This window comes from Arabidopsis lyrata (genome assembly GCF_000004255.2).
Source record: "Arabidopsis lyrata subsp. lyrata unplaced genomic scaffold ARALYscaffold_6, whole genome shotgun sequence".
Taxonomy (NCBI): Eukaryota; Viridiplantae; Streptophyta; class Magnoliopsida; order Brassicales; family Brassicaceae; genus Arabidopsis; species Arabidopsis lyrata.
In genome coordinates this window covers 24,677,132-24,693,797 of record NW_003302550.1, presented here as the reverse complement: position 1 = coordinate 24,693,797, position 16,666 = coordinate 24,677,132, and the positions used below count along the sequence as shown (strand labels likewise).

The following is a 16,666-nucleotide window of genomic DNA, read 5'->3' as shown; positions in this document are numbered from 1 at the left end:
AAAATCATCCCAACAACATGAAATGTAAATATTTCAGTGATAAATTTTATAGCGGACCTAAATTTATAGAATATCAACCAAATCGCTCAACAATTGTTATATGTATATAAATCATGTTCGATTAAACATAACTGAGGACAGAAAACATAAACATACAAGTTTAGTGTTTACAAAGGCAGAATTAATTGAACCGAATATATGGATCATCGCACTGAAAATAAATGAAAACAACAAAAATCATGGAAAACAATTTCAAAAGAAGAAGGGAAGTAGTGGATCATACTGGTTAAGTTCGGTTTGGAGCACATGGGAATGTCGGTTCCAAAGAATAACCGACCAGCAAGAGTTTGTCACAAAATAATTTACACATAAGAAAGAAGAGTCTGCCACAAAATGAAAATGTGGTCTGGCTTCTCTTATTGGTGTGACAGAGTCATGAAGAAATTAGTTTGGTGAATAAAAGGTTGAAAAGTAAAGAGGAATTTTCATTCCTCTGTTTGATGATATAAAGGACAACGTCATTTTCATTGTTGGGTTAAATTTGGTAATTACTAGATTACCACAAAGCACAAACTATTCAACTCCAATTAACAGCACTGGATCAAACTTCTACCATAAAGGCACAAAGCAAAAATAAGTTGAAACTCTTTTTGCCAAAGCCATAAAATTGAAATTCAAAACTTCCAAGTGTTATGTGAATGTTAACATCAAAAAGACCAGACTATCGACCATGTTCATGTGAAACTTTCAACCTCAAAATAAAATTTGAAAACGATAACAAGATAATGAACTATACCGCTGCTAAATATCTGTGAATTTACCATTATATAACATTATTGAACATAGAAACAAACCAAAGACCGTTTGAAACATAGCAAAGACTAGACTTTTCTACAAGAAAATTCCATCAAGACTAGTCACATCTAATTGAATCCTCTAGTGTGTCGATGATGTTATGTTCAAACAGATAAATAAAACGATCAGATTGTCTTGGACGTTATAGCATAAGATCATTTATTGAGACAACAAATATGGTTCAAAAGAGGACGGGACGACCAAACCTTTGTTGCATTAATGTCCTCAACTTTTTTTCCAATCCAATTGGAGACTTCTTTCTCTCTCAGGTTTTTTACCAAAATATGTCTCCCCACCTGAAATCAAGTACTGAAAAAGAGAACTCTTCTATTGTGTCCGTTTCTCACCCAAAATCCATAAAACCACAACAATTTTTTTTTACTAAAACATTGAATCATAGGAATTGTCAGTAAGTTGGGAGTTGTTCAATACATAAATACGTATCCAGGACGTGCACCTACTAATACATGGTCTCTAGTACAAAACTATACGCAGAGTCACATGCATACTTTACTCATGTAGGTCACAAGTTGCTTCTAAAAGGTAGACCCCTCTCACATAAATCACTGACACAACCACGTGTGACCAAGAATTAACAATATCAGGACATTATACGATTGTAATACATTTAGATGCAATGTCACGAACACACAAAAAAAGTATATCATCTGGTTGGTGTCTTAGGGACAGACAGATGGGTGCTGGAGAGAAAGTGACAGTACCTACAAGATTGAGAAGAGCTTCTTCCTTTCTTCTTTCTTTGTGTCTTCAGTGGGAGTTTGATGGCAATTTCCAGAGAGATTTGGTTGCAATAAGGATCTTCTCTCTTCCATGGGATTCAGGTTCTTTCTCGTGTATAGAAGAAGACCATCTTACAGCATGGGCCATTCGTGCGACTTTGTCTAGCACTTCAGGAGAATCTCGGATCACAACCTTTCCTTCTGGACGCAATATTCTGTCCATCTCTACCATTAGATCTACTAGACTACACCTGCATGCATATCAGACCATTCAGTTTAGGTTAAGTAAATAAGATAGAGACCTGTGTTCGAAATCAAGAATGGTTTTAAGTTAGTTATACCTCGATTTGCTTGAGTCTTGTCGTTTAATCAGTGATTCAATTCCTGATACATGGATGAAATCATACGTGCGGGGATATGTTGAAAATGGTTCACACCTGCAACAAACAAATAATACGGTTTTGAATCTCAGGAATTGCGAAATAGAAGATATTTCAATCCTCAATGCTGGCAACGGCTAAGATACAGAACAAGAGAGATAATATATCTAAGTCTTTGCTTTGATCAAATATATAAACAACAAAAGTGACTAACCAATCATGGTAAACACCGATGAGACCTCTGTCATAAATCACGTCAAGAGTTAATGGCTTCCGAGCTGGAATGACATTCATAACCCACACAGGATCAGATGCAAGGGCTGCGGCAAAGCCTCCGAAGAATGCGTTCATATCCATGACATTGCGGACAGTTGGAGATTTCAGCTTCAAGTTAAGAGAATCCCTGTAATAAGCAACGCGTCTTGCCCACCGCCTTGCATCTGCTTCAAACACATCCAATCCGTTTTTCATGACAATGGCCCTAGAAGGAACTTTAGTAAGCCTCTCCGGCCACTTGGAAATAGTTCCCAAAGCCTGTTCTCCTTTGACGGATGATGGCCTGGTCACACACCTCTTCAATTTAAAATACCTGAAAAAGGCGAAAAAAAAAAACAAAGACTTCAATTTTGTCTTTTACATGGCTTCCATACAGGTCAAAGGTCACATCCACAAAATTATACGACAAGAAAAAATCACCATGCATCACTTGGCGGAACAGACTCATCACACAACTCAAGCCCAAACTCATTCTGGCTTGGTAGACATGAATCTCCAACAGGCTTCTTCCAGATGACAGTGTTTCCATCAACCGCAATTAGCTCATAGCACAAAGCTCTAGCCACTGCCTGAAGATCAGCCCATTCTTTGTCTTGTTTAGGCCATTGTACAGGTGGGCCAGAGATTACAAGATAGCCTCCAGGGCGCAGTAACCTATCTACTTCGATGAAGTAAGTTGCATCTGCAGACAAATCACCAAGCCCGATAAGAATAATTACTGCTAAAAACCGCAACACACACGACATAAGAAGAGTTGTGTAACCCAAGGGACTCACTGTAAGCCGTAAAAGGTATCAAGCATCGGGAACAATGCATCAGGTCAAAGGAGTATGCAGGAAAGGGGAGTCTACGAGTGCCAAGCATGGCAACAAATGCAGGGACTCCTCTTTCCAGGGCGAACTGAATTTGCGATTTATGTGAATCTCTTGGAGCAAATGAGAGGGCTAGAATGCCTTGAGATAGTAGAGTACCTCCAAAACTAGCTACCTGAAAGGTTTACAACAGTATTATAACAATACAAAGACAAACGTAATATAAAAAGACTAATGATGTTTCTTACCCCGCATCCCATGTCAAGGGCAGTTCTTAAAGTTCCACCATTAAGCGGAATATACTGTGCAAGCTTTTCAATGTATTGGCCAGCTCCGCCAGGAAACATAGTGCCACCGCCTGGGAAAGTGAAGTATTCCCCTTCCCTTTTCATCCATCCTTGGTGACCTTTCCGGTCAGCAATTTTGTTATAAGGCATGTTTGCATGCCAGATCTACAAAGTTTAAACAACAATCATCTTTAACAGTCCATGCAAAACCAGACATCACCAAAGAAATCGAACTAGCTCAAAGCATTCCAAGAACATGACTGAATAACTAGGTTATCGATAAAGCTTTTTTGCAGAAATTTGAATCTAAATTCACTCCTAGGCAATGATCGGCCTACACTATCCTGACATATATAATCTACAAAACCATAGTTATAGCAACTCGAATCCAATAAGAAAAAAGCACCTTGTGAAGACTCTCAGGCCACGGAACAGGAATTTTATAACCAGAAGGCGGAGGAATCAAACAGAGAGGAGTCTCCTCAGGCAAAGGACAATGTCTCTCCCTATAGAAATTCATCTCTCTACTAAGCTGACTATTCCTCCTGGGATCCTCACAAGGCATATGAGCAACAGCTTCCGCAGGACAATACTCGATCGGCTGCAAATGCTGACCAGCTTCAACCAAAGTCACCAATCGCTGCCGTTGCCTCGGATCTGACGCCGTCGAGAGAAGCAGCGTTTGCCGACCAGAAGCAGCCATGGAATCACCAAGAGGAGTAAATAAAAGGATGAAGAAGAGAAGAACGATACCGAAGAAAGCAGCGGTTACGATGTCGAGGAGACACCATTGACGAGGGTTACTACTACGCTTCGATGCAGGTAGATTCAGGTGTCCCATAGCTTTAGCTTCACCACTCGTCTTCTTCGAGAGACCAGATCAGATGCAAATCTTAGGGTTTATATTATATATTTGGAGATCTGAAGAATTTTGTCGGCGATTATAAAATATTACTATTTCTCAAATCGCAATCCGTTGTGTGTGATCGATCCCATTTGTGTGTGTTCTCAGTGCTTTAGTAGCGTCTGTTGTCTGGCGAAATTGAATTAAGAATACAATTTAATGGAATGTTTTTCAGGTCGTTGATTATAGTAGTTTTTTTTTTTTGGGGAGACTAATGGACTTGGGCCTTGAAATGTAACTTGGGCCCGCTAATGGGAAATGATATTACTAATGAATCGTCCTTTGACGGTCCAATATAACATACAAACACATCAGTTGGTCACATTACATTACATTTTACATACATCGGTAATCAAATTTGTGTTTTTTGTCAAATACATCCTTGCGTGACATAGGAAGGCTTAGGCAGTCGTAGATCAGCCACAACGCTTCTAGCAAATTTCATGGGCTCATGTGTTGAACTTATGATGTTCAAAGATAGATAGACCAGTTTGGGTTGTCTCTAGTCATTGTAGTCAAAGACAACAGAAAAAGAGAAGAATCATGGGAGCTCAAATGCAAGCTCTTTATATCTCTAAAACCCATTCCCAAGTCTGTATTGTTGCTTCAAACCATGAACTAATTATGGGAATAAAAACAAAACGTTCTCAACAAAATCTCCTACAACCCCGAAAAAACGTCCGCCAAAGAGGTAGATTTTATATGAATATGAATACGAATACACACCTGATGATCTTCAGTCCTCCCAAGGTTGGGAAACTGCACGTCTTAGCCGCTACGATGTTTCACGCTCCACAGTCCACACAATACACAAGCAATCAACCATTTTTCGTTACATTTTTTTTTTAGACAAACAAAAAAAAGTATTTTTTGCTCAATGTTTATATTCCTCTGGTCATATACAATGTATTTCGTTTTCTTTCTCTACGTACATGGAAGATAAGATATAGCTTATTCAAATTAAACACATAAATAATTAATTTATGCGTATTTACTTTGTCATTTTTTTTTGCTTTTTTCCAATTCGGGTGATCCGGTTCAATATATACCATAAACTCCGATTTAGATCGCATAATTTTATTTTTTCTTTTAGTCCTCATATCAACAGGTTATGAGATCCGACCAATCCCGGGACCAAGAGAGCCATGTGAAAATCCTTAACACCCACATGTTTGTGGAATAGTTTTTGGATAGATTGAACATGGGGTAGTTCATTATAACCTCCCCTAGTCTTACAATCACTAGACCACGCCTGAGCGATTTTTGTCATATTAGGATAACCATTGGCTAAAAAGCAGCTGCAATATCTTTCATTATTTTTTTTTGGACATTGAATTCCAATTTTTTAAAGATCAAGATAGAACAGTCACACAACAGTAGCAGTAGTCCACATTCTATATTGTAGTACAACGTTGTAATAAATTCAGTCGAAGCCATTCACGTGCTACGCGTCGCCGGAGCGTCGCTTGGAATCGTCAGCTGAACAAAATACTATAGTGTCACTAATTGATTGCTATACAATTTGATTTCTATTTTAACCGTATAGTAAATTAATCCACTATAGTCATTACGCGTGTTAGGTGACTATAGTGCTGTGTTTAATGTTATATGCATCTAGTAACTAAATTGAAAAACAATTTTAGATTTCAACTTTAATCGCATCTCTTTAAATGGTAAGACGAGTAATAAATCCACTGTAGTCATTACACCTGCCTTATGTGATTTAAGACTACTAAAAGTGACTAAGTGCTGTGTTAACTTAATTGTGTATGCATCCATTTTATTAAACCAATTAATGACGATAACAAAGAGAAAAGAAAACAATTTTAAAGATTTTTATTCAATACTCCTACAAGAATCTAAGTTATTACAGAATCATGAATTAACTTCCAAAGCAATGCCAACTTTACAAAAAATCAAAAAGACCATTGTCAGATTAATAATAGATCGATATATGGAAAATTATTTAACCCTGTTTCAAAAAAAAGATATATGGAAAATTAGAAAATTTTCGAATATAATAAATATTTAATAATCTACGTAGGTGGGACGATATATTGAAAAGCTCCCTCACATTTGTATAAATAAAAAGCATTCATCTTACTTACACATGCAACCAAGAAACTTAGAAAAAGGAGACAAATCACATATTTTGTGAAATTCCGAAGAAAGTTTCGTTTTTTTTTTTTTTCTTTCTCCGGCCAGTCATGGCAAACTATCGGTGGCCGTCAAAGCTATCGAAGTTATCACTCAGAGCAAAACATACGAATCTATACCGCGTCATTCTAATCGCGATCCTTTGCGCCGCCTCTTACTTTGTCGGAGTATGGCAACACTCCGGCGGAGGAATTTCACGCTCTTCCCTTTCCAACCACGAGCTCACGTCCGTGCCCTGCACGTTTCCTCACCAAACCACACCGATTCTCAACTTCGCCGCCAGTCACACAGCCCCTGACCCTCCTCCGACAGCGACAGCGGCGCGTGTTGCTCAAATCCCATCGTGCGGCGTTGAATTCTCGGAGTACACGCCATGCGAGTTCGTGAATCGGTCTTTAAATTTCCCAAGAGAGAGGCTAATCTACAGAGAGAGACACTGTCCGAAAAAACACGAGATACTCCGGTGTCGGATTCCAGCGCCGTACGGTTACACGGTATCTTTCCGGTGGCCGGAGAGCCGTGACGTGGCGTGGTTTGCTAACGTGCCGCACACGGAACTAACGGTGGAGAAGAAGAATCAGAACTGGGTAAGGTATGAGAAGGATAGGTTTTTATTTCCTGGTGGTGGTACGATGTTTCCACGTGGAGCTGATGCTTACATCGACGAGATCGGACGGTTGATAAATCTCAGAGACGGATCAATTCGGACAGCCATTGATACTGGATGTGGGGTAAGTTAAGACTTAAGATCACTCTGTTTTGTTCCTTGTTGATTTTGTTTCTTTGTACTATTCATGTGATGTCTCTGTTTTTTTGGCTCTCTGTTCATGCTACCATGTTCATGCCATGCTTGTGTGATGTCATACATTTTGAATTTTTTCTGATTCTTTGACATTTATGCCTCATATTTGTTTTTGCAATTTTATGTGGACATTTGTTTTGTGTTATGTAGTGGGTTTAGTGGAACTAGTCATAAGTTGTATAGTTCAAACTAATTGATGATTGTGCAATTACATTGAAATCATCTATTGATGTTCCCTTTGTTCATAGATTAATGCAAATTCGTGTATACTATTTTATATACGCTCTTATTAGTTGATTTAGGTCAAATCAGAGAAATTAATTCCAGTTTCGCCTGTGATATCATACCCAATTAGATGTACTATTTGTTAATTGTTTTTGCAAAATTGAAAGGTTAGAATTTTGTTCAGTTGTGTAATTTATGACTAGGAGAATATTCTGACACAGCAGAGTGAGAATGATAGATAGGATTGTCTTGATACGGAATTTATAGCATTGAAAGTCACAAGTAGCTAAAAATCAAAAGGATCAAAACTAGAAACAATTTGCTAAGTTTTCCTAATATTATGTTTCTCTTGTTGGTAACGAATAACAACTTTATATTTTTTATTTTATTGTTAATCAGGCTGTAATGCTTTTAATTACTACTCTCTCTGTTTCAATTTAGTTGTCGTTTTAAGATTTAAATTTCGTTTCATAATAGTTGTCGTTTTAGGTTTTCAATGCAAATGTTTGGTGAAAATTCCAGTTTTATCCCTACTGTTTTAATGTTTTGGCCAATGAAATTTTTTATAAAATATATTAATAAAGGGTAAAACAGAAAATTTAATGATTTTCTTAATTTGTGTGAAAAAACCTTAAACGACAACTAAAACGAAACGGAGAGAGTACCTTTTTAATCCCAACAAGTAATTAAATTGTAGTACAGGTACAACTAAGTAAATGCTGGCTAGAGAGTCATCAGATAGAAAATGTGGATTTCTTAGCATCGATAGTTTCAATCTTCATATGGAAGTAAAGTGGTCAAAAGACTTTTAAACTGTTTTTTTTTGTCTTATTGATGTAAATGTAAATGGGTAAATTTAATTATAGCTTTTACGATCATAGGTTATGTGAATTTATCGACTGTCTAAAATAATGATGGTAATAGGTAGCGAGCTTTGGGGCGTATCTAATGTCGAGGAACATCGTAACGATGTCGTTTGCACCAAGAGACACACACGAAGCTCAAGTTCAGTTCGCACTTGAGAGAGGAGTCCCTGCGATCATAGGAGTGTTAGCCTCTATCAGACTCCCATTTCCGGCCAGAGCCTTCGACATCGCTCATTGCTCTCGATGTCTCATTCCTTGGGGCCAATACAGTAATTTCACACTCACCCTCTAGTCACACACTGTTTTTTTTGCAGCTGCTTTCTTATTTGTGTGTGTTTTGACTACTGCTTGGTGTGAGCAGATGGGACGTATCTGATAGAGGTGGATAGGGTACTGAGACCGGGTGGGTATTGGATTCTGTCTGGACCGCCGATTAACTGGCAGAGACATTGGAAGGGTTGGGAGAGAACCAGAGACGATCTCAACTCGGAGCAGTCTCAGATCGAGAGGGTCGCTAGGAGCTTGTGTTGGAAGAAATTGGTGCAGAGAGAGGATCTTGCGGTATGGCAGAAACCCACCAACCATATTCACTGTAAGCGCAATCGGATAGCTTTAAGACGCCCTCCGTTCTGCCACCAGACACTACCCGACCAGGCCTGGTATATAAGATTACTACACAAGAGGAGATTGTCTCACTAAAACAGAAGATTTGTATTTGACTAGACCATGGTTTGCTCTGTTTTGGTTTTCAGGTACACTAAGCTTGAAACCTGTTTGACACCGCTGCCGGAAGTAACAGGATCTGAGATCAAAGAAGTAGCGGGTGGACAGTTGGCGAGGTGGCCTGAGAGATTGAATGCTGTTCCTCCGAGGATCAAAAGTGGAAGCTTGGAAGGGATCACTGAGGATGACTTAGTCAGCAACACAGAGACATGGCAGAGAAGAGTGTCTTACTACAAGAAATATGACCAGCAGCTAGCGGAGACGGGAAGATACAGAAACTTACTTGACATGAACGCTCATCTTGGGGGTTTCGCCTCAGCCTTAGTCGATGATCCAGTCTGGGTCATGAACGTTGTCCCCGTGGAGGCCAGTGTCAACACCCTTGGAGTTATCTATGAGCGAGGGTTGATTGGAACGTATCAAAACTGGTAAGGTTCCTACTCTTAATAACCGTATAAGCATTTTCTTGGGAAGCTTTCATTGATTCTTTTTGAACTCATAACAGGTGTGAATCAATGTCAACTTACCCAAGAACGTACGATTTCATCCATGCTGATTCAGTGTTCAGTCTGTACAAAGACAGATGTGACATGGAAGATATCTTGCTAGAAATGGACAGGATTCTAAGACCAAAGGGAAGTGTGATCATCAGAGACGACATTGATGTGTTAACCAAAGCGAAGAAGATTACAGATGCGATGCAATGGGAAGGGAGAATAGGAGATCATGAGAACGGACCTCTTGAAAGGGAGAAGATTTTGTTTCTTGTGAAGGAGTACTGGACCGCACCTGCGCCTGATCAGTCATCAGATCCTTGATTAAGCTTGCAATATTCCATTCTTTTTTTCTTCAAATATTTTGTACACACTAATAGACTTTGGGGGAAAGAAGAAACAACACCCGATAAATTGTTTCAAACCGGAGATTCAATGTGAGCGAATGAACTAGAGAGTCTACTACTAAGTGTGTGACTATGCAGTTAGCTACGAAAGCGCTTACAGACATATAGTACACTGAACTTCAACTAGTTTCTGCTATCTTAATATCTCTGGTTACACTGCTACTCCAGTAATTCCAGAAACAACGCTTCTTGTTTGTTGGTGAGACTGAGTTCCTCAAAGGTTAAGGCACCGTCTTGAAGGCTGAAAGCACGTCGAGGATATGGTCTAACCTGTTTACCAAAAACACTTACACCACTTATAAAGCTTGTATTACCAGAAAATATGAACCAAAATGCGGGGGATGGCAAAACTCAAATCCTTAGAAGTTGCAATGAAATAATGCAGGAGAATATCTATCGCACAGCACAGGACTTACCACTCTATATGTGCCAGGTTTGACTAATCCAGCAGCATCTATGAAGTCAAAAAGGTACTGCAATTCAAAAAACAGCTGTTAGGGAAGTTTGAATACGTAAAATTTGATTACCTCGCTAATCACTTGAGAGTTGAGACTCGTGAACTTCACCTGAAGCTTGTCTGATTTGAGAAAGCGACGGCCATGACGGCTGCTATCTGGCATTCTAACAAGTAGAGTGATGGCATCTTCATTTTCAACTGACGGCTCAATGGGAAAAGCTACCTTTCTCTCAGGTTCCTGCCACAAGTGAGGTACCCAAAACAGTGAAAATGAGAATAAACAATAAAATTGACGAACCAAAGGAATATCAGCTTTTACTGGACAGGGCATTACGACCCAAAATAACTAAAGGATACCTAAGATAAGGATTTCTTCTACTCATGGAATCAATGTTAGCCACATTTCACAACCATTTTGCTTTAAGATTCACGATGATCATATATTGACTGACAGACTGAGCATATAGAATTTGTTGATGGTTGAAAATCTACGGGCTCACTCTGATTACAAGCCCTATTTTTGTAGACTGACTTCTACCTATGGATCTATGGCAGAGGAGTCGTTCACAACCTGGATTATGCTCATGTAAACGTTTATGTTCCAACTAATGAATGCCTCACAAGAAAATCGGGTTACCTGTCCAACGACCCTCTTATCGGGAGATTGTGACTCCTTGAGAACTCCAGGTTGACTATTATGCGAAGCACTTTCTTTAGCTACTCCACTAAAGAGTGCCTTTTCCAGCATTATTGCCTCATGTAGCTCTTTTGACGGAATGCCACCCCACTAGTAGCAGTCAAGCAACAGAAGGTGAAAACAGGGTAAGAAGAACACATGATCAACTAGAAGCTAGTCATTAATAAGATGTTAATTTGTTCTTGACTGGCTGCTTTCACTGATAAGAATAATCGAACTAGTTTCGAATAATTTACCTCTTCAGGATAAGAAGCTTCAACATTCTGGAGATCATGTCTGTGCTGAGAGCTGGTATTAATTGGCTGCTTTTGTTTCATGTCTTCACGCTTGTCTTGCACTGAAGAGCTCCCAGGCTTCAAGTGTAAAGGTCTTAATTAGCAAGATAGCTTAAAGAGCTTCAACACACTATATTAAGGAGAAATTAATAAAACTGTGGCTAACTTAGTATGTAACATAGATGTCCACCAACTAAATTGGTGAAACTGTAAAGGGAAGCATCCCATACTATACCAATGAGCATGCATATAATATTATTCGATAGTTTATGAACCAGAAGGCTGGAAGATAGAGGCTTATTAGAGGTGCAGAGAAGTTTCACACCTGATATCTGGTACTTTCATTTGCATTAGATTGACATGGGTCATGATGCTCCACGGACTGAGGCATAAATTCAGCTAGTTGTTCTCGCAACGCATTCTCATGCTCTTCCATCTGAAAGACATTTACGCTAAGGTGAGACATCGCCTATATCGTGCATAGCAGGTGAAATATCTATCAATGCCTACCTCTAAGGACATCGAAATTGCACGGGCAATGTCCTCATCTTCCCGGTTAATAACCTCTCTTGGAGATAAAACGCTAGATGGATCCTGCATCAATAACAAAAAAAATATGTGAGGCTCATGCAAACAAGGAGCTAGACAGGGTGGGTGAAGCTAGAATACTATACATTGTCCAAACTATATCTAGTGTTGTGACGACCCTCTTGAAAATCCTTCTTCGATGCCTCAATGGCAGCTCTGATCATTTCTTCTTCTGCATCGTTGCTATGGACGGGTGATTCAGCATCCCTATGAGTCCCACCATGGACCTGGGATCCATAGCTTGGTGAGTGCCTAGCATAACCGTCTCCAACCTCTCCAAGTCGAGGAGGAGGATGAGTCTGATCATTTCCCCACATAGAGTGAGCAGGGAACCCTGTGACTTCTCCTGTGTGAGGTGATGGCGAAGGACTTCCAGAGAGAGCAGAGCCGCTGAGCTGCCTAAAGATATTTCGTCTGTAATTGGGATCTAGAAGCAAAGACGGTCTAAAAGCCCGAGCAGCCGAGAGGATAGATGGAAGTGCGCCTGGGACTGGCCTAGGCTCGTTGACTGGCCTAGTCTCGATACCACGAACGTGATTGTTATCTTCCACAACATTGTAGTCTGAACGAGTTTCTAAGCTTGAGTCATCATAACTGGAAGGACAACCCAAAAGAGAAAGGCAACAAAACAATGAAAAAAGAAAAATCAAAGAAGAGAAACTCAAAAACTGTTAAGAAGATTGAGAAACATACATGCTTCTTTCCACATCTCTAAAGTGGGAATTGATGGCTTCAGGGAGATTATTGCCATGTTCCTGATCAAATTTCACAGAATTTCAACTTCTAGTAGTGCAATAACGCAACGATTCATAGATCTACACTGATAGACTAACAAGCGAGTTCGATGCACAAGACCTAAAACCCTAACTCTCCCAATTCAATAACATTTCAAATCTATCAGCAGCATTTACACATTTGATCGCAGAACTAACCACATCTTCTCTAGATTACTATCTATCGTCAATTTTGGGTGAAGGCATTCCGTGAAAGTGTCTTCTCGGAGAACCGGAGAGAGAGAAATAATGTTCTGACGGAGAAAGAAAAGAAAAGAAAAGAAAGAACCTCAAGTCGCTGAATCGCTAGTGACTCGGACGCGCCAGTGATGCTCATGTAAGATTGGATAGCGTCTCTCGTCGGAATGACCATTTCCGCCGGAGAAATCGGTGGCTGTCGGTTGGAGAAGAACAAGCTCGCCGGGAATTATGGAAGCAGCGGCGTTCTAATATGTATTTTGCTTTGTTAAGAAAAGATGATTAGAACCGACGAACGATGATGAGTCGCCACAACAGTGACGTAATCAATAAATAATAAAATTCTGAAATCTCATCCTCAATTACTTTTATACTCTACCAATTCTGTATATTTATTTTCTAAAATTTCATATACATTTTTTTTTTTTTTTAACATCTAAACCAATTTTATTAATATGAATCAGAGTATACATGATTATCAACGAGATTACATATACAACCAATAGTTTGTGTAACAAAAAAAACGATGAAGCAAATTACGCGCCGCTTTCTTAGTCAAGTTCTTTATCATCTTCGTCATTTTCGTCAATCCGGTTTGACTTTCTTGCTTGGGAATCATCTTCTTTTTACTGACGAAATACTGGTAATGCATTCGAAAGTCATAGGCAGCGATCCATCTGTTACATCGCAAAACCTTCGTATTGATCGAAACTCTGATATAAAATGAGATGTCATTGGTCTTGGTTGTGCTTAAAACCCATTGTTGTTTATATGGTATAAACCATCTTCTGATTATCCTCCATAGATCGTTGCTTATTGTCACTATCCAATCATCCCCGAATTGCCTCTTTTTCCATGGTGGTTTCCATGGACTTTTTCTCCAAAGCAGATCTGGTTGTACTAATTGTGAAGACACCAAATCCCGACATCTCCATTTATATTTGTAAATCTGCGAGAACAAGACTGCATCACATTGAATCATGGGCTTCGATGTGGAGATAACTGCCGAAGAGTGGGAGAGATGTTCCATGAAAACCACATCACCGACAAAGAGAATAGCAACCATCACCATAAAGATGAAGAGAAATCCATTGAAGGAAATAGATCTGAGAACAATCTGATATAATAGAAAAGTTCCCATCACAATTATTGAAAACAGTAAAAAAACAAAGTGATTAACAAACTAGAACCACCGGCAAATGCCGGCGGTCCGGAAAACCAGAGAGAAAAACGGTTTTGATCAGTATCCCCTTTTGTGTCGCAAGAGAGAGAGTCGTTTCTTTTCTTTCTTACGTAGCATTGTCATCTGGCAATCATTGAAAATATACATTATAAGTGTATATAATTAATAATATTAACAGTATATTAATTGTTATGATATTTTAAAAACTAATTAAGTTTTGGGAGACTCACAAAAATGCCCCTTTTTCAATACCCCTTTTCAAAAATGCCCCCTTTGGATGTCCATTTTTAAAAATACCCCTTTTATGTACAAAATGACTAAATTACCCTTCTTTTAATAAAAGATATCATAAATATATAAGGAAATATAACAAAATTAGGTCCACAAAATACAAAATATTTTTTGGCGGGAAAAGTGATCCCCCAATTTTTCCCGCCAAAACACTTGTAAAAATTTGTAAAACCTTTAAAATACCTTGTAAAATTTTCCCGTAAAATTTTTTCCCGCCAAAAAATTTTCCCGCCAAAAAATTTTTTTTGCGGGAAAAGTGATTCCGCAAATTTTTTGGCGTTAAATTTTTGGCGGGAAAATTTTTCCCGCCAAAAATTTACAAGGTATTTTAAAGGTTTTTTACAAGATATTTATAAGGTTTTACAATGTATTTTAAAAGGTTTTACAACGTATTTACAAGGTATTTGTAAGATATTATAAGATTTTACAAGCTATTTTATAAGGTTTTTACAAGTTATAAGGTTTTACAAGTTTTTTATAAGGTTTTATAAGTTATAAATACCTTATAAAACCTTATAAGTACCTTGTAAAACCTTTTAAAATACATTGTAAAACCTTACAAAACACTTGTAAATACTCTGTAAAACCTTTAAAATACCTTGTAAATTTTTCCCGCCAAAAATTTTCCCGCCAAAAAAATTTCGCAAAAAAAAAATTGCGGAATCACTTTTCCCGCAAAAAAATTTTTTGGCGGGAAAAAATTTTACGGAAAAATTTTACAAGGTTTTTTAAAGGATTTTACAAGTGTTTTGGCGGGAAAATTGCGGGATCACTTTTCCCGCCAAAAAATATTTTGTATTTTGTGGACCTAATTTTGTTTTAAATAAGGGTAAAATGGTTATTAAAAATTAAAAGAGGGCAAACTTAAAAATGGACTCTCAAAAGGGGCATTTTTGAAAAGGGGTATTGAAAAAGGGGTATTTTTAACAATTTCTCTTAAGTTTTTAATTTTTTGATCTTTTCTTTTTTGGTCAAAATTAATATTAACACCTAAGATAATACATTATAAAACAATAATAAAACGACATATGATATAATTAAAGAAATATATTTAAACTTCTATATATACATTTTTGGATGACTTTTAGCAAATAAATCCTGGAGTTAGAATGTATTTACGGATGAATGCCATTGGCATTAATTATTTAAATTTAAAAAATATTAATTAAAGATATTACCAACACGATTTCGAGAATCATAAATTCATATCTTCCTTAATTTTCTGAGTCATTAATGTGATAATCTTTAGGAAATATTTCTCTGTAAAAAAAAAAATCCACATTAATGAAGGCATTAAAATCGACACTAACAATTAAATTATTTAGATATTCAATTATTTTAAGATTCTTATATCTTATTTGATATTTTTTTTAATATCTCATTCTTTAATTACTGCGTTTAGAATTTATTGGTTGTTACCTATTTTTTGGTGAAATTTATTGGTTGTTACTTAATAAGTAATTATGGTGCGTTTATTTTAGTTAATATCTAATTTAAAGGATTTGTTTTCTTTTATTATTAATAAACGAATAACATGTATAGAAATAAAAGATTTTTCTTGCGACTCCATGATAAAAATATTAAACTCTTATTTTCTACATTTCTTACACATAATATCCTCTTATTCAATAACAAAAAATATATATTGCATATTTTTAAAAATATTTATAATATTTAAATTATATAAAAAGTTTGTAATATTAATATTATTTCAACTCTATACAAATTTAATATATATGTATATATATCTTATGGGAACCATTTAAAAGAAATTTTTAAATTGACTTGAATTATATAGCTTTTAAATAAAAGTATTATTAAAAAGAAAAATAACTAAATGATGTTTAATTTCACGGGACAGATAATATGATGGGACGGGTTTGGGTTGATATTTATAAAAGATAGTATACCACGGGTGAAATCCTAAAATTAACAATCAAAATAATCTATCAAACAAATTACATTTTGATTTTTTTAAGAAAATATAGCTCCACGGTGTACCGCGAGTTAAAATCTAGTTTCGTACATTATTGTTTACCAATAGTAGTAAATTGTTTACCAATAGTAGTAAATAGAAGACCATAAAAGTGAAGCCTTCCACACTCTTTTTTTTTTTTTTTCCTGTGATTTTTTAAAAACGTAAATATTTTTTTTTTAACTCGAAGATATTTAAAAACGTAAATATATATTTTCTGTTTGTTTTGTTAATATTGGTAAAGAATATAAAATGACCATAAAATAACCATTGAAAATAAGGAAAAATATTATGTTAAGGA

The 16,666-nt window shown here is 37.0% G+C and overlaps 3 protein-coding genes across 4 annotated transcripts; 1 reads left to right on the top strand and 2 right to left on the bottom strand.

Annotated features, from left to right (window-relative positions):
* Window positions 1-902: 902 nt before the first annotated feature.
* LOC9311085 (probable methyltransferase PMT13) lies at window positions 903-4,391 on the bottom strand. The gene is made up of 7 exons (XM_021023639.1): window positions 3,757-4,391; window positions 3,312-3,515; window positions 3,028-3,238; window positions 2,672-2,933; window positions 2,190-2,564; window positions 1,937-2,032; window positions 903-1,846 (listed from the first exon to the last, which is right to left on the bottom strand). Exons 1-7 carry the CDS (start codon window positions 4,189-4,191, stop codon window positions 1,624-1,626), a joined length of 1,806 nt encoding a protein of 601 aa, XP_020879298.1. The 5' UTR covers window positions 4,192-4,391; the 3' UTR covers window positions 903-1,623.
* Window positions 4,392-6,319: 1,928 nt separating this feature from the next.
* LOC9309001 (probable methyltransferase PMT15) lies at window positions 6,320-9,990 on the top strand. The gene is made up of 5 exons (XM_021023638.1): window positions 6,320-7,142; window positions 8,363-8,573; window positions 8,666-8,963; window positions 9,057-9,455; window positions 9,533-9,990. Exons 1-5 carry the CDS (start codon window positions 6,462-6,464, stop codon window positions 9,843-9,845), a joined length of 1,902 nt encoding a protein of 633 aa, XP_020879297.1. The 5' UTR covers window positions 6,320-6,461; the 3' UTR covers window positions 9,846-9,990.
* Window positions 9,904-13,234, bottom strand: LOC9311084 (plant UBX domain-containing protein 9). 2 transcript variants are annotated; one of them, XM_002872885.2, is made up of 10 exons: window positions 13,008-13,234; window positions 12,639-12,700; window positions 12,032-12,539; window positions 11,868-11,951; window positions 11,683-11,793; window positions 11,319-11,435; window positions 11,023-11,172; window positions 10,495-10,623; window positions 10,345-10,401; window positions 9,904-10,198 (listed from the first exon to the last, which is right to left on the bottom strand). In XM_002872885.2, the coding sequence occupies exons 1-10, from the start codon at window positions 13,089-13,091 to the stop codon at window positions 10,088-10,090; spliced, it is 1,413 nt and encodes a 470-aa protein (XP_002872931.1). In that variant the 5' UTR covers window positions 13,092-13,234; the 3' UTR covers window positions 9,904-10,087. The 2 variants fall into 2 exon arrangements, with proteins under 2 accessions (XP_002872931.1, XP_020879299.1); XM_021023640.1 differs by having other exon boundaries at window positions 9,911-10,198; window positions 11,023-11,174; window positions 11,336-11,435.
* Between the last annotated feature and the right edge of the window lie 3,432 nt (window positions 13,235-16,666).